At 38.9% G+C, this 23620-nt stretch overlaps 1 protein-coding gene across 1 annotated transcript in view; it reads left to right on the plus strand.

Annotated features, from left to right (window-relative positions):
- The first annotated feature begins 6286 nt into the window (after positions 1 to 6286).
- ATAD2 (ATPase family AAA domain containing 2) overlaps positions 6287 to 23620 on the plus strand; it is a 66553-nt gene continuing 49219 nt past the window's right edge. The window contains exons 1-2 of the mRNA XM_059901225.1: positions 6287 to 6488; positions 17943 to 18091. Coding sequence (XP_059757208.1) covers positions 6321 to 6488; positions 17943 to 18091 — 317 coding nt within the window. The 5' untranslated portion in view covers positions 6287 to 6320. The remainder of the gene's footprint in view (positions 6489 to 17942; positions 18092 to 23620) is intronic.

The raw sequence follows: 23620 nt of genomic DNA on the forward strand, positions 1-23620 counted from the left end.
TCTACCTCTGCCATGAGCAGCTCCATGACACGGTCTTGTCTTGAGAGGTGAGACAAAATAATAGCTCCAGAGTCAGAGACTCTAGCTCAAATCCTTTCTCAGCTACTTCCTATCCTGTATGACCTTGGACAAGTCACCAACCTTTCTGTGTGTCAGTTTCTTTGTAAAATGAGAATAATAAAAGTCGAGTGTCTACCTAATGATGCTGTAGCGAGCATTAAATAAACTAATCTGTGCAAAAAGCATAGTGCCTGGCACAACAGAAGTACCCCATGTAGTAAACAAACACAAGAGTTTTGCAGTTATGATTATTATCATTATATTTCTCTGTGAACAGAGTATAAGCACTGTGACTGGGATAAACCCTTGTTGAATTAATGACTTTGTTTTATTAGGATACAGGTGAGGTTACTGTCACAAAGGACCTCAAAAATGTAGTGGTTTAAATGAGGTACAAATGCATTTCTCATATAACACCCTGAACATTTACATTCCAGAGCTGATGTAGTGTCTCCACAGTGTCTTGTTACCCAGGCTCCTGAGATTTGGATGGAAAGCCGTATCTAGAGTGTTGTCCTGGTCCACATATTTCAAGAATGCTCACCACCATATCTGCTATAATTGCATGCTGGCCAGCAAAATCAGGAAAAAGCAGGAGCGGAAGGTTTAAGAACAAAATCCACAAGTTGTACACGTCACTTCTGCTCACATTCCACTGCCTAAAAGATAACCACAAGGTCACACCCAGGTGCAAGGGAGATTAGGGAATGGAGGGTTTATTTTGGGCAGCCCAGCTAACATCTGAGTATGTCAAGCAGAAGGAGGGAACGAATACTGAGAGAGCCAGCAGTCTCTGCCATAATGTGCTTTCTTTATGCTTCTAAACTTTGTCTCATAAGCAGGAATTACTCTTTAAATTGGAAAAAAATAGATCATATTTTTAAAATACATACAATTTCATGGTAAAGACTATAAAAAAGGATATGGTTTCAGAGGACTAGGAGGTGCATAGACCCAGATTCTGACCTACAAATCCCAGTGATCTGGATGTGGAAGAAATAAGAGATGCACTCACACAAGCCAATACCCACTGAAATCAGGATGTTAAAGGGCAGGGGTTTGGAGGAGGAACACATAACAAAGGAAAATATTAAAAAGGGCCATGGATGTGAAAGGGGAGATTCAGGAAGTCTATAGCACACAATACAGTCAGGTTTAATAGCAAAAAGGGCTTTTGTTTTTTATTGGGGGAGGGGGTATTTTATGCTCAATATTAAGAGCTAGAAGAAAAAGAAAGATAATCCCACTGCTTGAGACCACATGATACGATAATGATCAGACAACTGAAAGAACACAGAAATACCCAATGTCTGTCTATTTTGCTTGCATTTTCTATCAAAGAAAATGATCCTCAAGCTGTAAAGAACAAAGAAAATAGCAGTAAGAAGAAATTAAAAGCCAAGATAGGTGCGGTGGTAGAAATCACCAAGTTGCCTTAAATGGGTTAAAAATCTTTAGACTCAAATGAGTTACATTCTAGCATATTGATAGTGCTTTAGATTATGACCCCAAAGCCTTTCTTAAGGATCTTTGAGAAAATATGCTGGAAGAGATAACATAAGACTAAATATGAATAGTTGCTGTCTTCAGTTTCATAAAAGGAACAATACATATATTCCAGACAGTATACCCTGATGAACTTGATGTCTAGTCCCAGGATGATTTGTGACCATGAAAAAAAGGTGATCATTTAGAGGCCTCTACTGGTTTGCCAAGCCCACTTCGTGCCAAATGGACCTCATTTCATGTTGCTGGAAGAATTATCTGATCGTTAGAATGGGATTATAGAACAAACAGTATAATTTGATTCCCATAAAGCAGCTGTCCCAGTTATACTAGTCATGACTCAATCAGTTAAAAGTCAAGGGAAGAGAGGCTGTTTATTAGCCCGTTGAACAGGAAGGACACTGAAGTGGCTCTCACAGTTAAAGGATGAGCTGCGGAAACCAGGGTCTCAAGGGACCAGAAGCAGAACTCACTTCCTCAGGCCTTCTTGCTCCCCCTCTCTGTCTGCTTCTCAGTGCTTGGCTTCATTCTGAGGTCACTTCACTTCTTGCTGTGGGAGGATGGCTGCTGGCAGCCCCATATTGTACTTTCCAGGCTTGACAACCCTAGCAGAAAGAGAAAACTTCTTTTTCCTCATGGCAATCACACAGAGTGACTTGTACCTTTATTTTTTACATTTCTGTACTGCTTGAATTTTTCACATGGGTTACTTTCCAATAACAAATTTTTTAATAAAACATTTCTAAAAAATCAAGTTTATCAACATCAGTATAAAAAGCTACATGGACAGACTATTGCTCACTTAACTTTTCCCCTACTGTTGTACATTTAGTTTGTTTTCAGATCCTACTATTATAAATAAAGCTGCAGTCAACGTCTTTGTACATAAATCTTGGTCCATGCCTCTAATTATTTATGTTTGGAGGGAGTCCTAGAAGTGGAATTCCTGGGCCAAAGATTTTAAATATTTTCTAGGTCTCTTGATACATGTTGCTATACTGCTTTTAAGAAACAAGCCTATGGGGCTTCCCTGGTGGTGCAGTGGTTGAGAGTCTGCCTGCCAATGCAGGGGACACGGGTTCGAGCCCTGGTCTGGGAGGATCCCACATGCCGCGGAGCAACTACGCCCATGTGCCACAACTACTGAGCCTGTGCTATGACCTCATCTCAAATGAGGTAATGAATTATGATTAGCTCTTACTTCAGGCCTCTTTTCTGTCACATGTGAGGTAAGAACACTTGACCCTCTTTAGGAAGTCAGGGAGTATGGGAAAGAACTTCAGTTTCTACTGCCCCTCTTTTCCTAAATCAAGACATTCCTGTCAACAATAGCTAAGACTTCAGCAAAAGAAAGAAGTGACCTGCCAAAGACCAATTCCAGACCAATTCTATAAGTTCCTAAGGCTGCTGTAACAAATTACCACAAATTGGGTGGCTTAACCCCCCCACACACACATGCGCACACACACACACACACGCGCACACACACACATACACACACACACACATACACACAAATTTATTCTCTCACAGTTCAGGAGGCCAGAAGCCTGAAATCAAGGTGTCAGCAGGGCTGGTTCCTTCTGGAGTTTCTGAGGGAGAATGTTCCATACTTCTCTCCGAGCTTCTGGTGATTGCTGGCAATCCTTGGTGGTCCTTGGCTTACAGATGCATCACTCCAATTTCTGCCTCCATCTTCACATGACCTTCTTCTCTGTGAGTCTGTGTCAGATCTTCCTCTCCTTTCTCTTATGAGACCAGACTTGGATTTAGGGTCCACCGTATATCCAGGATGATCTCATTTCAAGATCCTAATTACATCTGCAAAGGCCCTATTTCAAATTAGGTCATGTTTACAGACGCCAGAGTTTAGGACTTGGATGTATCCTGTTGGGGTACACAGATCAACCCACTACATCAACTAAAGGCTGAAGCAAGTATGGTAATTCTTAATGTTGTTGGAGAGAGAGTAAAGGAACAAAGAAAACTGTTTGGCTGGCTCCATCTCTTGGTGTTATGAAATTTCTATTTCTTTGCTTATTTAAAAAAAACTAAAAACTAAAATGACAGCTATAACTTCTGTGGAGGTCAATTTGGTAATATATAACAAAATCACAAATGTATATGCCTTTTGGGTGGAAGTTCTTTCCATAAATGTTTATCGATGTATAATATGCATAAAGAAAAGTGGACATACCATAATGGTAGACTATGCTACTTTAAATATTGTTCTTTCTGCTTTCATTTATATTGGGTAAACAATCTTTTTTTTATATATTTGAATTTTATTTTATTTTTTAATACAGCAGGTTCTTATTAGTAATCAATTTTATACATATTGGTGCATATATGTCAGTCCCAATCTCCCAATTCATCCCACCACCACCATCCCCCTAAACAATCATCTTAAAGCTTTCTTTTCCCTATTGTAAAAGTAATACATATTTAATGCAAAAAAAAAAAATCAGTACAGAGAAACTACACAACAACCATACTATTACCATCCAGAAATTAACCTTTAACATTTTGTTGTAGTTTCTTTGGGGGTTTTTCCAATGCAAGTATACACATATACTTTTTTTTAAACAAAGATGTAACTGTATGGTATCTATTTCTTTGTACATTCCTAACAAGTTACAATGTACTGTGCACAACTTTCCATATAATTAAATTAACACAGAGTTGCATCATAATTTTTAATGACTATTCTTCTTAAGGTCCCAATGAGGGACATTCAAGTTGTTTTCAGCTTTTTGACATTATAAATAATGCTGTGGTAAATATAATTTTTTTAAACTCTTAAAAGGCCAAATTTTAAGTGCTGAATATATAGTAACTTCTGTATCTTAAATGTGCATGGAAAGGAATTCCTGATATTCCCTCCAAACTTGCTTTAGCCAGAGCCTTCTCTAAGTTAGGTACAGCTCTATCTTGCTGTTAGCTCAAGCAAACAAACAAGCAACCAAATATTGGAGTCATCTTTGACTCTTCTCTTTCCCTCATGCCTAAATCCAATTAATTAGCAAATTTATGTGCTCTTTCTTCCAAAAATACCTAGTATTTGACCATTTCTCATTACCTCCACAGCTCTCATACTGGTCTGTGTCATGTCATCTCTTGCCTGGATAATTGTAGTGGCCTCCTAACTAGAGTTGCCAGATTTAGCAAATAAAAATACAGGACAACAAGTTAAAGTTGAATTTCAGATTAACAACAATTTTTTTTTAAGCATAAGTTTGTCCCCAATATTATTCTCCATGCAGCAGCCAGACGGATTCTTTCAAAAAGTCAGAATAAGTCACTCCTCTGTTCAAAACCCTGTGATGTCTTTTCATCTCATAATAAAAAGCAAAAGCCTAAAAGCTGAGGCCTTGCAGGATCGGCTCCTAGCAGCTTTTTCCTCTTTGATCTCGTCGGCCCACTGTCCTCTCCTTCCCTCTGCTTGCATCTCTCTTCTCCCAGACATACCTAACCTCCTTTAGGTCTTTGCTTACACTTCGTGAGACCTTCCCTAATCGCCGTTTAAAACTGCACGCTTAAAAAAACAAAACAAAACAAAACAAAAAAACTGCACGCGTCTCTTCACCTTCCCTACTCTATATTTCTCTGTTAACACTTACTACCTTTTAACAAACGTATCATTTATTTAGTTTCTTGTCTTTCTCCTTTTACCAGAATTTAAGTTCCATGAGGGCATTTTTGCTCTCTTTGTTCACAGCTGCATCCCCAGTGCTTAGAATACTGCCTGGCACATAACAGATGCTCAATCAATATTTAATACATGTCGAATTAAGGAAATGTAGTTATCCAAATCAATAAATAGCTTTTGTTTGTTTCACTAGGGCTCCTCTCACATTCTGATCATTCAGCATGTTGCTATCTATTTCAAAGTAGTCACGTTAACTGTTTTAATTTTTTAGAGAAGCCATCTTCTGTAATTCTGTAATATTGGCAAACATTTATGTGCAGACACGGTTCTAAGGTATAATAAAATCTTAGAACCTCAGGTATTGTAATTAGAGTTAATACACAGATTAGGAAATTAAGACCCGGCGAGGTGAATCATTTGCTCTAGATCGCGGGATCTGTTGGCGCTGGGTACAGAACCTGCGTCTTTAACAATAATACTCTGAGCCGCTCTCTTTTACCTCTCTTTCTCTTAACTTGTTTGGGTTAGGCTCTTAAGAATCAAAGTCAAAACCTGTCAAAAGCCAAGTGCTTTCTCCCTCTCCAGTCAAGGACTCCGCAATTCGCATTTGAATCCCGCGTGGCGGGAAGCCGAGGGCAGGTGTCGGGAGGGGCGGGGAGGAGCCGCCAGGCACCGCCAGCCAATCACAGCGGCCGGGAGCCTCCCTTCCCCCTACGGCGTCCACGCGCCAAAATTCCAAACGGGACCGCGCGCCACTACCGGACGTCTCCCTCCGCCGAGCTCTGCGAGCCGGCACTATCTAAGAAAAAAGGGAGAGTGGTCTCACGTCACGGTCCGCTCGGCTCCTCGACACTGTCGGTGTGGATTCTCCTCAAATTCGGCCCAAAGTCCTTCGCTCTACAGATGGGAGAAAAGTTTCGAGCCCGCCGTGATAGGGTGGCGGCGTGGGAGGGACAGGCGGCGGAGGGATTCCGGGCGCGCGCGCTGCGGCCATCGGCGCGGAGCTTGTGGCGCCAGAATTCGGAGCGCGGAAGAGCCTGAGCGGCTGTTGCCGGGTTTCGGGTGCGTCTCCCGCCGCGGACGCCCGGGCGAGGAAGGAGAGAAGATGGTGGTCCTCCGCAGCAGCCTTGAGCTGCACAGCCACCCCGCTGCCTCGGCCACGGACTCTCTGGACCTGTCCAGCGAGTTCCTCAGCCTGAAGCAGATCGGCCGGAGGCGGCTCCGCTCGGCCGGCGCCGCTGAGCAGTCCGCCGTCACCGTGGCCGCCGCGGGCGTGAGTACCGGCCTGGAGCGGGCCCCTCGGGCCGGGCCTGGGGGACTGTCGGCGGCCCGTTGCCCGGTGGGGCCCAGGATGGTGGGGTGGGTGGGCGGGCGGTCCGGGTGACAGTTGGCTGGGGGTGGAGGAAGGAGAAGGAGATAGGTTGGGAGGAGTATTGTCGAGGACAAGTAAAATGGAAGGCTTCTCAAGATCCGAGCCCCGGAGGGGTGTGGGTCGGGTGGAGAGATGGACTGACTGCGGGAGGGTGAGCGGTGCGTTACCACCCACTTTTACTCGAGAGGAAACCGGAGCCCTCCGCAGCCGATGTGCAGCTGGAGGCCGAATCTCGGTTTGGGGCTGCCCCGCCCCCCAGCTCACACACCTCCCTGTCCAGTCGCCCGGGCTCCCGCCCTAGGTTTGCAGCGATCGCGAGCCACACGCATTTACTGAGCGCTTCCTGTATGCATAACAAGTGTTTTAGGGGCCGCGGGGGATAGAAAGATTGTAACTCAGGTTCCCTGACCTTCATTTACGATCCAGAGGGGTTCGGTAACCAGAACGCAGTGAATAATACCAGGTTGCATAATGTAGAGAGATGGAGAGCAACGTTTCATGTACGTCTTCTTCACTTAAGCCTCATAACGGCTCCATGAGAATGGATAGTTACGATATGTCTCTTACAGATGAAAAAGACTCAAGAAGCTAGAGTCGAAGCTTCTTGATCTTCTAGATAGAAAATTGGAACTTGGATTCTCTGCCGCCACCACCTTTCCCTTTCTGTTATTTCATGCTACGGTTATAAGCAAGGTCTATAGGTTTCCAAGGAGGTGGAGCAGTATACTAAGGTCTTCCTGAAAAAAGTGCTTCTCCTCCCTCCACCTCCCCACCCCAGCTGCTGAAAGAGACACAGGTGGAGGAGACAGCGTTAACAAAGGGTTAGAGAAATTGAGGAAGCAACGCTAGTAAAGTTAAGGCAGCAGGAAGTAGTCTAGTTTTGTTGAAGGGAGGGTAGTCATGGGGGTGGGAAAAATAGGACCAGAGAGAGGGTTAGAACTGGGAAGTCAGAATGAGAGGCCAAGGGGAGGTACCTGTGGTGGGAGAGAGGGACAAGCCATAGGTAAGAGAGAGATCCCTATAGGAAATTAGTGGTATCTTTTGTAGAGGCCCTATACGAGTTGTTCCTCTACTGAGGGCAATGAAATGGTCCAGTCATTCTCTGAAATTGTGATTCTGAATTGAAAAAGATATTTCCTGACTTTTAGGATCTGTTTCTCAATCACAGGCAGAAGTTAAGAGATCTGGGGAGGCTGGACACCTCTTCAGTGAACTCAGTCACTCGACTCATTAACCTATGTTCAGAAACAGCTAATTATTTCAGTAAATATTTGAGTGTTTATTATCTTCAGGACAAAGCTAGTTCCTGGGACTGTAATGATGTATTGAATACTGGTTAAGAAACATAAGTGCTTAAAACAACTGTTAGTTCTTCCTGTGATAAGCCATAATGGAAAAGAATATGAAAAAGAATGTGTATGTGTGTACATATATATATATATATATGTATGTATGTATAACTGAGTCACTTTGCTGTACAGCAGTAATTAACACAACATTGTAAATCAACTGTACTTCAATTAAAAATTAATTTAAAAAAACAACTGTTAGTTATGAATATCAGTTTACCAATATCAGCAGGTTTCTATACTTAAAAGGGGGTCATACCCACCACAAGGGTAGTGAGAATTAAATGTGATCAGGCATGTAAGGAGATTACCTGAACACTTGGCTGATAGTTAGGACTCAGTCATTGTCAGCTGTTAAGACCACAGTAGATTTTAATGGCCACTCCATCTTTTAAGTTCCTCAGGCTAAAAACCTTAGAATCATCCTTAACTCTTCTCTCCATTCATATTAGCAAATTCTGTTGGCTTTACTTTCAGAATTTTTTCAGAATCCGACCACGTCTCAGCTGCTCCATTGTTGCCATGCTGGTTCAAGCCATTATCTTTTGCCTGGATTAAAATAGTGTTTTGGTTTTTTTGTGTGTGTTTTGGTTTGTTTTGGTTTTGTTTTGTTTGTTTGTTTTGATCTAGCACTGTGGCTTGTGGGATCTTAGTTCCCCGACCAGGGATTGAACCCGGGCCCTGACAGTGAAAGCTCTGAGTCCTAACCACTGGGCCGCCAGGGAATTCCCATGGATTATTAAAATAGATTCTTGACTAGCCTCCCTGTTTGCCACCCTTATATGTAATGCCCTCCTCCCTTGAAAGTCAGTTCGCAGTATAGCTTACAGAGTGATCTTGTAAAAAGTCAAAACAGTTGATCACTCCTCTGCTCAAAAATCCCTATCTGGGCTTCCCTGGTGGCGCAGTGGTTGAGAATCTGCCTGCCAATGCAGGGGACACGGGTTCGAGCCCTGGTCTGGGAAGATCCCACATGCCGCGGAGCAACTGGGCCCGTGAGCCACAATTACTGAGCCTGCGCGTCTGGAGCCTGTGCTCCGCAACAAGAGAGGCCGTGATAGTGAGAGGCCCGCGCACCGCGATGAAGAGTGGCTCCCACTTGCCACAACTAGAGAAAGCCCTCGCACAGAAACGAAGACCCAACACAGCCATAAATAAATTAAAAAATTAAAAAAACAAACAAACAAAAAAACCCTATCCAAGAGTAAAAGTTTAAAAGTTGAGAAGCAGCCCTATACCTCCTTGCCCCCTTCCCTTTATGATGACATCCTCTTCCATTCTCCCTTTTGCGAAACCCAGTCTGTTCTACCCACTCTGGCTTAGCTGCTCTTTGAATCCCAGGGCCTTTGCAGTTGCTCTACCTTCTGTTGGGAATACTCTTCCCCTGGATATCTGCATGAGCTATTCCTTTACCGTTTACATTTTTTTAAATTAAAAAATAAAAAACAAAAACGCAGAACTCATAGTGCTTAATGTGTTCCAAGAATTTTACAAACATTAACTCGATCCTCATAACCTTATGAGGTAGGTGCGATTATCTTTGTTTTGCAGGTAAGAGGACTGAGGCACAGAGACTTAAATAAGTTGCTCAATTGACCTTTATAGTAAGCAATAGAGCTGCGAGTCCTACCTAGGAGAACCTATGAAACAGTCTCTTTCAAGTGTTTGCTAAAATTTCACCTTTTCAATGATGCTCCTCCTAACCACCCTATTTAACATTGCAAACCACTCATTGACAGGCCCTTTGCTCTGTTTTATGGTCCCCAGCACTTACCATCTTCTTAATATTCTATAATTTCCTACTTCTAAAATATTTTTATCTCTCCCCAAATCAGAATGTAACTCCATAGGGGTTTGGATTTTGACCTTTTGTTCAGCTGTGTATTCCTAGCACCTAGAGCATAGTAGGTGCATAATAAATATTTTGTTGTTGATTGTCTTGCTATGTCAGTGGTATGTGGTGGTTGAGCAATTAGCACTCACCTGGTTGTTGTAGGGTAGAAAAGATTCTTTTCCAGACTAGGATTTCCAGTAGGGATTATATCTTTTTGAGACATAGTACTCCTCTCTCAAATCCTCCGTAGAACAGATTGTAATCAGAGTGTTATTTAGTGAGCATGGGATTGGGTCTTCAGGAGTAATGTATTCATGCTGACAAAGTCCACCAATACCAAAAATGAAACATACCTTTGTGATTGGAATATTTTCTAATTAGGGTTCTTTACATTAAATACATTTGATTTGATTATAGCTTGCTTTTTTACATCAATCATGCATTTCAGAAACTTAACTCCTTGATCCACCCTCATTGTATTTGGGTATTTCCTTGTCTCATTCACACATTTATTGACAGCATTTCTTAGGGTAGGTTCCTTAAAGATGGTTGGATTTATTCATATTAATTCTTTAACTTGCATTTTTCTTCATCTAATCTTGGAGGCTGAACTTCAAGTTCTGAAGATACCTACAGTTACCTATTTATCAACCACATTTTCACATTTTACTTTTTTTTTTTTTTTCTTAAGTTTTTGGGTGCACTGCATGGCATGTGGGATCTTAGTTCCCTGACCAGGGATCGAACCCTCGGCCCCTGCAGTGGAAGTGCAGAGTCTTAACCGCCGGACAGCCGGGGAAATCTCAACCACATTTTACTTTTACATTTTGAATATGATCTCACTCAACTGCACTTAAGGGTTTTTTTTTCCCCCTGACTTGTATGGGTTCCCTGAAAATATTTTATTGTTGTTTTAAATCTGTTTCTTTGGTTTTTAAGCTTTTATTTTCTTCCTATTTATAAGTTTGGATGCCCCTTTCCTCCAGAGTCAGGCTAGCCATTGCCTATTTCTGTGCTTTCACAGGTCTGAGGCTCTTTGATTCATTAAATTTAGGGTGGTTTCGCATGCTGAAGAGACACTTCAGGATGGGTAGTAGGGGTTTTCTTGGTGATGATTGTACGTTACTTTTGGGTTGTGTTTATGTACGTTTTTATTCTTAGGTATGTTTTTAGGTAAAATAAAACACTGCAGTATGTAGAAGGTACTGTTTTTGGTTGTTTTTTTTTTTAATTGTATGTTTATTTAGCCTGGAAAAATATCCCAAACTCGACACTGATATGTACAGCCTATGGGAGATATTTTAAAACTTGGAGCATATCACAACACAAAAATGAAAAGTGTACAGCTCAGTGAAGTATCTCAAAGCATGAATAGGGAGATTTTGACAAGTGGCAATGAATGTTGCTCCCTGGAGTTGGCTGCTCTGCATTTGAGAGAGTGTACTTGTTTTGTGACAATAATAGTCCATTATTGTTCATTTTTGTTAGTTTGTGTTGGGCTGGCTCTTGATTTTAGGCTTAGAAGTTGCAACTTTTAGAACAGAGATCTGATGAGATAGTGTTTAGGATGGATTATAGTCAACAAATCTGGAGTTTGGAAGACCAATTAAAAGATTATATAATACTGATAGCTACCATTTACATAGCACTTGCTGTGTGCCAGGCAAGGTACCTAATATGCACACACATATTTCCCCTGTAAAGTAACTATTATTATTTTGTTTGTTTTCCGGAAATTATTATTTTTAAATTTTTATAAATTATATTTTTAATTTTGGCTGCGTTGGGTCTTCATTGCTGTGCGCGGGCTTCTCATTACGGTGGCTTCTCTTTTTTTTTTTTTTTAATTAATTAATTAATTTATTTATGGCTCTGTTGGGTCTTCGTTTCTGTGCGAGGGCTTTCTCTAGTTGTGGCAAGCGGGGGCCACTCTTCATCGCGGTGCGCGGGCCTCTCACTGTCGCGGCCTCTCTTGTTGCGGAGCACAGGCTCCAGACGCGCAGACTCAGTAATTGTGTGGCTCACGGGCCCAGTTGCTCCGCGGCATGTGGGATCTTCCCAGACCAGGGCTCGAACCTGTGTCCCCTGCATTGTCAGGCAGATTCTCAACCACTGCGCCACCAGGGAAACCCTACGGTGGCTTCTCTTGTTACAGAGCATGGGCTCTAGGTGCGCGGGCTTCAGTAGTTGTGGTGTGTGGGCTTCAGTAGTTGTGGTTTGCGGGCTCTAGAGTGCAGGCTCAGTAGTTGTGGCGCACGGGCTTAGTTGCTCTGTGGCATGTGGGATCTTCCCGGACCAGGGCTCAAATCAGTGTCCCCTGCATTGGCAGGCAGATTCTTAACCACTGTGCCACCAGGGAAGTCCCTATTTTTTAATTTTTAAATTGAAGTATAGTAATTTAAAAGTTTACAAGTAAAGTATTATTATCCTCATTACAGATATGGAAACTAAGGTCTCTGTGTAACTTGGAGAAGATTATACAGTTCTAAGTGACGTGTGGAGAATCAATCTTAGGCAGTCTATCTTTAAAAGGTTGGGCTCTTAATTAGTACATTGTTATAACAACAGACCAAAGGAGAGAAAACCAGAGCCTAAATTAAAGTGGTATTAGGAGGCACAGAGAGAAAAAGTCCAAAAGTACTGCAAGGGGTCTGAGAGTTGTTCAGATAGAGCGAGGAAAGGCAGTGTTGTTTCCAGCTGAAGAGGTAAGCTGTACATCTTTGGGAATATGACGCCAGAGTTTGGTGAGAGGTAAGGACTATTTTTCTTTGTGAGTCACCTATATAGAGTTGGGAGTTGAATCCTTGAAGGTGCATAGCAAAACACAAGAATATTTAAGAAGATCTGGAGCAATGGCTTTATTTTAAGGGTGGGAAGAGGATGAATTAGGTTTAAAAAAATGAAAGTATGTAAACAAAGGATCAAAGCAAACAACAGAGTGATCATAGAAGTGAATGAGGTAGAGAAGGCCATTGGATTTAGCTATTTGGAGATAGTTTTAGATCTACTGGAAGAGCTGTATGGTTAGAAAGCAAATTGCTGGAACTTGTGGAATAGATCCATGATGAGTAATTGACCACACCAGTGTTTAAAGATGAAGCTAAGGAGGGCTGTCACAACTATGTAATGTGGGTATAATGTGTATACCATTGTACATTAGCATACACTGCTTTTTACGCTTTCAAGAAGCCCCAAGTCTGGATGAATACGTTTCATGTCAGTAATATAACTGTGATCTTAAAAATCCTGTTTAAATTTCATTTGTTGAATTGATAACTTGAATTAACCAATATGACTCCCATACATATTTTTTACTAATTTAAATCTTTACTAAGCTTGATCTTTTGTGGAAAAATAACATCAGAATATTTCTGTTTCTCAATTGTGTCCACTTTGGGGAAAAACTTTTCTTATTGTTGCATGCTCCCTGTTCTAACTTACTGATTCTGCAAGATTATAACAGACTTAAAATCTAATGAACTATATTTTTTCTCCTTTTAAACTTCACTTTTAAGAACGATCAGTGCTCTCAATATTAAAGTAGATTTTAGTGAAAGAATAAATGACACTACATCTCTAGGTTTAGTTTTCAGACTAAGTATGTTTTCTCTTTGTTTTTCACTTCTTAGGAAAATTTTTTCTGGTAATACATGTTGCAAAAATGTAAAAAATAGATAGTGAAAGTCCCCATTTCTATTATCCAGTGTTAATTACTGTTACTAGTTGGTGTTTAACTTACCTCTTGAGAATTATTTTGATTGGCTGTATTAAAATGTGACTTTGATGTAACAACTGTGCTAGTTTCCTTAGGAAATCAGATGTTCAAAAGATAATTCATCTAGAGGTATTTATAACACAAATTGCAGATTACCTATACGTGATACATTAAGCAGTTTGTTAAATTCATATAATGGCTGAAATACTATTCATTCATGTAAAAAGATTTTTAGAATAGATTTTATGACATGGGAAAATGGTTGTATTACTAGAAAAAAGTAACAAAGAATAAATAATATTATCGCAGTTTTAAAATTGTGTGAATGTGTTTGCAAAGGAAAAGAATGGTTTATGCACCAAAAGGTTAACTGTGGTTATCTGTTGGTAGCTTGGAATTAAGGGTGACAGTTTCATCTTTGTACATTTCTTCATTTTTCTGATTATAATGGGCACGTATTGCTTTTATTTTTGTATTGCTTTTATTTTTCTATTGCTTTTATAAAAACCATTTTTGAAAGTTATATTTTTAAATTCCCCAGTATGTGCCTTTATATAGGTGACTCCCAAAAAACCTGGTTCGTTTTTTTCTCCATGCTGTTAAGGAGAGCCTTTCTTGATACTTAGTGCTTATTTAGGGACGATGAACTAAGCCACTCACTATGCAAATCAGAGATTCACTTATAAGATTAAATTTTCTAAGTTTCTCAGGGAATCTTTTTCCCAGTATTTAGCAACTCCCTCCTTTCTTTTTTCCTATGGAAACAAACCTTTTTTTTTTTTTTTTTAATCCCCAGGAATATAGTGACATTTACTTTCTTTTTTTAATTGTGATAACATATAGATAACATAAAATTATCATTTTAACCATTTTTAAGTGTATAGTTTTGTAATATTAAGTACATTCATTGTTCTGCAACCATCACCACCCTCTGTGTGCAGAATTTTTCATCTTGCAAAACTGAAACTCTGTACCTATCAAACACTAACTCCCCTGGGAATTCCCTGGCAGTCCAGTGGTTAGGACTCAGCCCTTTCACTGCCGTGGCCCAGGTTCACTCCCTAGTCAGGAACAGAGATCCTGCCAAAAAAAACCCCAAAACACACACACACACACACACACACACACACACTCCCCATTTTCCCTCTTCCCAGCCCCTGGCAAGGAGCCTCATAAAAGGAAACCTGCTTCTTTTGTGACTGACTTATTTCACTTAGCATAGTGTATTCGAGGTTCATTCATGTTATTTCAGTGTGTTTAAAATTTCCTTTATTTTTAAGACTGAATAATATTCCATTGTATGTACTATATATATATATATTTTTTTTTTTTTAATCCGTTCATTTGTTGATGAACACTGGGATTGCTTCCACCTTTTGGCTGTTGTGAATATGCTGCTATGAACATGAGCGTTCAAATATCTCTTCAGATCCCTGCTTTCACTTCTTTTGAGTATATACCCAGCATTGCTGGATCATATGGTAATTCTATGTTGAATTTTTTGAGGAATTACCATATCATTTTCCACAGTGTACACAAGGGTTCCAGTTTCTTCACATCCTTGCCAATACTTATTTTCTTTTTTCTTTTTTTGTTTTTGATAATAGCCGTCCTAATGAGTGTGAAGTGGTATCCCATTGGGTTTGATTTGCATTTCCTTATGACTAGTTATGTTGAGCATCTTTTCATGTGTATTGACCATTTGTGTATATTCTTCAGAGGAATGTCTATTTAAATCCTTGGCCCATTTTTAACTTTTTTCGTTGTTGGTGTTAAAATTATAGGAGTTCTTTATATGTTGTGGATATCAGTCCTTTGTCATTGTCAGATACATGATTTGCAAATATGTTCTCCTATTCCATGAGTTTCCATTTCACTCTATTGATAATGTCCTTTGTACAAAAGTTCTTTAATTTTGATAAAGTTCAACTTATCTATTTTTTCTTTTGTTATCTGTGCTTTTGGTGTCCTAAGAAATCATTGCCAAATCCAATGTCATGAAAGTTTTCCCCTGCGTTTCTAAATTTTTTTAGCTCTATAATCTCTTTCACATTTTTTTTAAAGTCTTTATTGAATTTGTTACAATATTGCTTGTTTTATGTTTTGGTTTTTTGGCCCTGAGGCATGTAGGATCTTAGCTCCCTGACCAGGGATCGAACCCGCACCCCCTGCATTGGAAGGTGAAGTCTTAACCACTGGACTACCAGGGAAGTCCCTGCTTTTACATTTTTAAGCTGACCTTAGATGTAAGGTCTCCCCTGCCCCCCCGCAAAGGTTTAAGTAGTTACAAAGGAGATCATGTCTGTCATTTTTTAAGGTTGACATTAAAAAATAAAACTATTACGTCACACTTTTATAAGTATCCACTGGAATGTAAAAATTATAGTTATTTGATACCCGTCTTGAAACATTAAAAATTAATACATGAACAAGTTCTTTTAGTAGTCAGAAATTTTACCCTCTTTTTTTTTCCTCTTTTAATTTGTATTTCCAATCCACTTAACCCACAGCATTTTATCTTGATATATTTTCATGCTTGAAAGTCAGTTATTAATTATCCTTTCATACTTATAAAACAAAAGTTGGATTTTTTCCACTTTTCCGTGATGACAGAGCTCCAAGAAATAAAATTTTTGTGTATTGAGTTATCATTATTAACATTCAATTGATCAAAACAACAAAAAAGTATCTGTTTTGATTAAAAATGATTAAACATAGGAAGTAATATTTTATTAGGATTTCATATGGTTTAAGTCTCCCTACCCACCCAGTTAGTTTAAGTATCTGTGGATGGATCTTATTTATTGCTGAAGAGTGTTTTGTCATCAGTTTCATTGCTTTTATAAAGGTAAGCACTGAGAAACATTGTTCATATAAATAAGTAGATAGTAATGAAGGGAATTTTATTTGCAGTGCCACTCAGTTTTTCTGGCTTATATGCAGAAAATCACTTGCCAAACATTTTTAATGGTCTCTTAGCTTGATTAGGTCTCCTTTCAATTTTGTTAAAAGCGGAAGAATTGGAAACCACCTAACAAAGGAAAGGATTTGTTGCCTAGCTTAGTCATTCATTCTCTTAACACCTACATTAGGGTTTTTCTTTGGCTTTACGAAGGTTTTTAATGCCTTGAAGCAGCCCACAATAGTAAGATTCAGAATGAGTGAGAGTTATGACTTTCTTTTGTAAAATGGGAGAAAGGTAAATGAAAGAGGATGCCTTGTGTTAAGATGCCTTCTTAGATCCGTTTTAAGAAAAAATACACATGGAAGTTGAGAGAGTGGAAATAGATAGCCTTACAGTTTTCCTTGGAAAATCTTATGTTACACTACACCCATCTAAGATGTAGGTATTCATTTAAAAAATAATACACTTACCTAAATGTATAGGTATTCTTTTTTGAAACATCCTGAAATATAGGTACACTGATAAAAGTAACAAATCATACGTATCATTTAATACCGTATGAAGAACCTGTCTAATTTTTTTAATTGTCCTCTCGTGCCTTTAAGAACCTGTCTAATTCTTGCACAGATCCTTGTGGTATAAATATCCTTACTTTACCTTTGAACCAATCAAATATTCTTGCTGAAACAAAATTAAATGACAAAATATCCTAATAAAACATAATGAAATGACCAGGTAAAGCCAGCCTGAGGCGCATGGGGTCGGGGGGCACTGATGTTTTATTGTTTTTTAAAAAAACACTGCCTGTTTTTCTAAAATTATAAATTTTTAGAGTAGTAAGACATAGGATTATAGAGTTGTTAGGTACATTTGCCTTCTCTTTTAACGTAAAAGTATCCTCTGTATGATTTCTAAAAGGCATGTATGAAATTTTGAATACTTTATGACAGAACCTCTGTAGCTCATAAAGCAACCCACTAACTTAGAGAGCCTGTAGTCTGTTGAGCAAAAATAAAGTTAAATAGAGCTGTATGGTTTTTACAAGAAATTAACATACCTAAACAGTCTCTAAATTCATTTTTTACATTTGTGGGTGAAATTGTGTGAGATAGTAATAACTCCTTTTTGTCATCCAAGCCAAAATTACACTTCTGATAGTCCAGTTATTTTAAGGTTGTTGCCAGTGGTTTCATGGTGTATGTGTATCTTTCTAATTTCCATAGCCTTAAAATAAAGGAGTACTTACCGTTATGAACTATTACAACTTTTTATCAGTGGTAGAAAATTTCACTCGAGACTACTTGTTATGAAATAGAACTATAAAACATTAATAAATCTTATACTAGCCACCTCATAGGCATTGCTCATATTTGTTTATTGTAAAATGATTATTCTAGATATTAACTATTTTAGTTTCTTGGGGAGATGCAAAAATGATACTGTGCACCAAAAGCAGTTGTTAAAACTTTTAATCAGAGACAAATCTTAGGAGTTTAACTTGGGGATTTAACTGAAGAAAAACTTAGATGGCTTTCTTAATTTTTTTTTAAAGGATGGGTCTTCAGTTAAGGAAGTTGAAACCTACCACCGGACACGTGCTTTAAGATCCTTGAGAAAAAATGCACAGAATTCTTCAGATTCTAGTTTTGATAAGAATACGGAAATATCGGAGAAACATACTAATGGCAGGCATTTTACAAGGTAATACAAGATGCTTAAATGCTAAATCAAAATAGCTTTAAAGTAATAATTTAGGATTTGCATTTAATTTTTAAGTGTGTTCTTGACTGGTCATCAAGAGTCCAGATTGTAAAATGTAATTTATTTGAGATGAAATTGCACTAAATGAATGTTATTGAATTAAAAATTTAATATGTACTCAGGTCAGGTTTGTTTTTATTTTCTTGTTCAAAGATGGTATCTGTGATATGTGTGAGTGCAACTGACGAGGTTGGTTGATACAGGATGAGTTCTGGGTACTTGAGTACTCTAAAGAGACTTTATGACTATAACTTGCTTATGATATGTGGTTCTGCTTCATAGTCTGTAAAAAGCCTTTATTCAAAATAGTAGTTATATTTCTGATTGCTTACTATCAAGTTTTTCATCAATTCTAAGTCATTTATGAATATCTCTGTTGGTATGCTTCTAAGGCTTTCTTCACATAGGAGGCAGAACATGGCTTTGTTTTTGCTTTTTGACTTGTTCAGTGGTTCAGTGGTTTTTTGACTAGGTGCTTTACACATATTTAAATTTTGTTTCTTAAGAACCCTGAGGTAGATGGCATGAATTCCATTTTAATACTCAAGGAATTAATTTCAGTGAATTAGGAAGTATGTACTTCATGGAATTTGGGTTTATTTGGTCCAGGGAAAATTTAAATCTAACATTAATTAGCTCGAAACCTTCAATTTGTCCCCATTTTGGTGGGCTTAACAGGAATTGGGAGAGGGGTGCCAATTATAATAAAATTTGTTTGATGAAATAATTGTTTTTACATTAATTCTTCTCACAAAGAATTTACTTGTAATGATGTAGAAAACTAGAACCATCTTACTCTCAAATAGAATTTTTTTTTAATATTTATTTATTTATTTATTTTTGGCTGCGTTGGATCTTCGTTGCTGCGCAAGGGCTTTCTCTAGTTGCAGCGAGTGGGCACTACTCTTCGTTGTGGTGCGCGGGCTCCTCATTGTGGTGGCTTCTCCTGTTGCGGAGTGCGGGCTCTAGGGAGCCTGATTCCTCCAGCTCCGGTTTTTTTTCCCCGCAAGATTGCTTTGGCTTGATTCTTATTTTGTGTAGCAGATTTTCCAGATAAGTGAGGTTGTGCCCTTTTAAGTTTCTTTTTGGTACTGTTATTTTTTTCAATTATTTACTTGGTCTTTTATTGTATATATTTAAATCTGCATCTTGTTTCATCCACTATTCGTGGAATATCTACTGTATTTCATGGAATCCAAGTTAGCAACAATTGAAACACACAGCATTATTTTATGAGACAGTAAGAAAGAAAACAACACTGAAAGTTAAACTATGATATACCATCAGTAGTAAGATATATCCCAATTTCAGAGATGTTAAAATGAGGGGGAAATGTACAATTTTTGCAATCAATGAAATACAATTTAAGCTACCCCAGTATTTTTGAAACTTGAAGTCTTCTTGGGGTGGGGTGGGGTTGGGTTGGTGGGGTCTGTGAATTCTCTATGAGGATTTAAAGATTATTTCATGATCTGAAGAAAAAATATTCTGAATCATCTAAATTGCTACCTTATAGAGAATAGCCATAAAATTTCAGGCACTGCATTTATGTACATTTGGCACCAAGTAGTACTGCTTTAGTTATCTCGGGTTCTGGAGTTAAGAAGTCTGGGGACTTCCTTGGTGGTCCAGTGGGTAAGACTCCGCACTCCCAATTCAGGGGGCCGAGGTTCGATCCCCGCTCGGGGAACGAGATCCTGCATGCATGCCACAACTAAGAAGTCCGCATACCGCAACCAAGAAGTTCTCATGCTGCAACCAAGAAGTCCACATGCCGCAGCGAAGGTCCCACGTGCCGCAACTAAGACCTGGCACAACCAAAATGAATAAATAAATATTTAAAAAAAAAAAGAGGGCTTCCCTGGTGGCGCAGTGGTTGAGAATCTGCCTGCCAATGCAGGGGACACGGGTTCGAGCCCTGGTCTGGGAAGATCCCACATGCTGCAGAGCAACTAAGCCCGTGAGCCACAGCTACTGAGCCTGCGTGTCTGGAGCCTGTGCCCTGCAACAGGAGAGGCCGCGACAGTGAAAGGCCCGCGCACCGTGATGAAGAGTGGCCCCCGCTCGCCACAACTAGAGAAAGCCCTCGCACAGAAACGAAGACCCAACACAGCCAAAAATAAATAAATAAATAAATAAATTTATTTAAAAAAAAGAACTGAGTCTGACCTTAATACATAAAGGATGCATCTGCTTCCAAGAGAAAGCCACGTGATGTGATGTCATGACATGCTGTTCAAATGAAGATTTGGAGCACTTCAGATAAAGAAAAATGGATGAATTGAGTCATCATGTTATACAATAAACATGATACATAACATGCCAAACTCAAGAGAAACCCATAGCAGTCTGAACCACATTCACACAGCAAATGGCTAATTTGTTTCAGCAAAACCTCCAATGTATTCCGTTAATATTTTTGTTGGTAGTTGTTTTTATAGTTTCATTTGTATAAAACCTAAATGAATTTATTTATATCTAGTTTGGCTTGTACATAATCATAAAAAACTTAATATTGGAAATCCTCAAAAGTCTTTATCTTTAAAAGGCTCTGTATGTTACTCAGGTCTGTGAAACATTGTGCTAGGTATTAAAGGAATGTATTAAAATAAGTGCTTTTTTAATCCTGATTTAAAGATGAGTGACTTGGTGGGACTTCCCTGGTGGTCCAGTGGTAAAGAATCCACCTTCTAATGCAGGGGACTCGGGTTCGATCCCTGGTCAGGGAACTAAGATCCCACATGCCGCGGGGCAACTAAGCCCACACGCCGCAACTACTGAGCCTGCACACTGCAACTAGAGCCCGCTTGCTGCAAACTACAAAGCCCACGTGCTCTGGAGCCCGTGCACCACAACTAGAGAGAGAGAAAACCCGCATGCCACAGCTAGAGAGAAGCCCGCGCGCTGCGACAAATATCCTGCATGCCGCAATGAAGATCCTGCGTGCTGCAACTAAGACGGACGCAGCCAAAAATATGAATAAATAAATAAATAAATAAAATATTTTTTTAAAGATAATATTTTAAAAAATGAGTGACTTGGTGTTTTTAAATAAGATTGCTTCTAAAATTTATTGAATTCCTATCTTTATTAATTATTTTAAAATAACTTATTGAAATATAATTCACGTACCATTAAAATTCATGACTTTAAAGTGTATAATTCAGTGGTTTTAGAATATTGGCAGTATTGTACAAGTATTGCTGCTATCTAATTTCAGTATATTTTCATCACCCCAGAAAGAAACACCATACCCATTATCCCTCCATCCCCAGCCCCTTGGGAACCACAAATCTACTTTCTATCTCTGTGGATTTGCCTATTCTGGATATTTTATACAAGTGGAATCATACAACATATGTTCTTTCGTGTTTGGCTTCTTTTACTTGGTATAATGTTTTGAAGGTTCATCTATATTGTAGTATCTATCATCACTTCATTCTTTTTATTGCCAAGTAAGATTCCATTATATGAATATGTTACATTTTGTTTATCCACTCATTAGTTGATGAACATTGGTGTACAAATTTTTGTGTGAACATAGGGTTTTGGTTCTTTTGGGTATATACCTAGGAGTGAATTGCTGGGCTAAACGGTAACTCTGTTTTAACATTGTCCAAAGCAGCTGTACCATTTTACATTCCCACCAGCAATGTATGAGGATTCCAATTTGTCTACATCCTCACTAACACTTGCCATAGTCTGTCTTTTTGATTTTAGCCATGTGGGTATGAAGTATCTCATTGTGGTTCTCATTTGCATTTCCTTGGTGGTTAATGATGTTGAATATTTTTTCATGTGCTTATTGGCTGGCCATTTATATTTCTTCCGATCTTTAAAAGAAGAATTCCTATCTTTAAAAAAAACTCCCTGTATTCACATCATTATTACAAAGACTATAATTTTATACAGTGATAACACCAGGATCTGTTTGTATAAGACATATAAAGTGGTCTATAGTATTTTTGAATTCTGCCTTATGTAGTTTTCTTATTTCCTATCATGGTGACCCTTTTTGCTGTTGCCAGTTTGACTATAGTAATCTCTTTACTTACTTCCTTTCTGTGTTTTTTTACCCCTCACCCCTTTATTTTCAATCTGTTTGGGGCTCAAAGACCAGGGGACCAAGACTGTTAGAATAATAAAGATTTGAATAACTGTGCCTTGAGAGCAGGATATATATTTGTCTGGTCCTGGAGTTCTTAACTAGGTCCAGTAATCATGGTTTTCAGGGGGCATATGAAACCTCTGAAGTAATGTTTAAACTTGTATGTGTATATGCAGTTTTCTAGGGAGAAAAGATCCATAGCTTTCGTCAGATTCACAGGAGTTGACAAAAGTCCAGACACCTGTTTTGGTAAATAGTTTCATTGGAACACAGCCATGCCCATTACTTCTGTCTATGGCTGCATTCCTGCTTCACTGTTAGAGTTGTACGAGTAGTTATAACAGAAACTGACAAGCCAAAAATATTTATTATCTAGCTGTTTAAGAACAAGTATAGCAACCCCTGCAAGGGTAAAAAGTGCTTCCCTTCCCCTACAGGCAAAAAACAACAACAACAACAACAAAAAAAAACACTGCTTTAATCTTTGTATCCCTAGCATCTAATAGGGGGTCTGGTTTATAAAAGTGTAGACCTACATGGTATGGAGGGAGGGTCTCCTCTATGAGAAAAGTCTGTGAACCTGTGAACAAACTAGACCTTGATCTGTAGATGGATTGCTGAAAGGTTTTTTATTTTGTTCTTGATTCTTACCTGTGTTCCAAAAGAGATAAGGAATTAATGATGACTTAAATTGTTAGGAGGACACATGAGTTAGCTCTTCTGGATAAGATGGTTTTGTTTTATTTTAAAGTGTCCCATTTGAAACTCTATGGGTATAACCAGCACACTTGCAAATATTGCTTGATTCATAGGTTGATTAATAGATATAGCCTATCCAAGTATGGAAAATTGAGTCCCTAAAAATAGGTTAATGAGACATACTGCTTTGTTGCTCAGTGGATTTGGGGAAAAAGATGAGAGGAGGATACTTTCTTTAAGCTTTGGAAGGTGTTCCTTATAATTCAACAGATTCTGTATACCAGTTTGTAGGTGGGATATCTGATTCACAAATGTGACTCTTTCTACATGTGAGTGATAATGCATGTCATGTAAAGATTGTAGCTAGCAAATGTTCTTAGAAGGAAATGAACACGTCACTAAGTTCTGTAACATGTTTATAGGTCCTCGAGGATGTGGGACCACTATATCCCTGTGGTATAAAACAGATTGTCTTGTTTTTACTCAGTGCTTATTAGTTCAGTTATACCTAATACTTAGGCTAAGGATTTCATTTCTTGCTTTAAGTAAGATACTTTGTTCTGATTAATTCTGTTTAGCTAAGAGTTCATGCATACAGTTGGCCCTCTGTATCCACTGGTTCTGCATACGCAGATTCAACCAACAGTGGATTGAAAATATCC

The sequence above is a fragment of the Balaenoptera ricei genome, chromosome 17 (genome assembly GCF_028023285.1).
Source record: "Balaenoptera ricei isolate mBalRic1 chromosome 17, mBalRic1.hap2, whole genome shotgun sequence".
Classification (NCBI taxonomy): domain Eukaryota; kingdom Metazoa; phylum Chordata; class Mammalia; order Artiodactyla; family Balaenopteridae; genus Balaenoptera; species Balaenoptera ricei.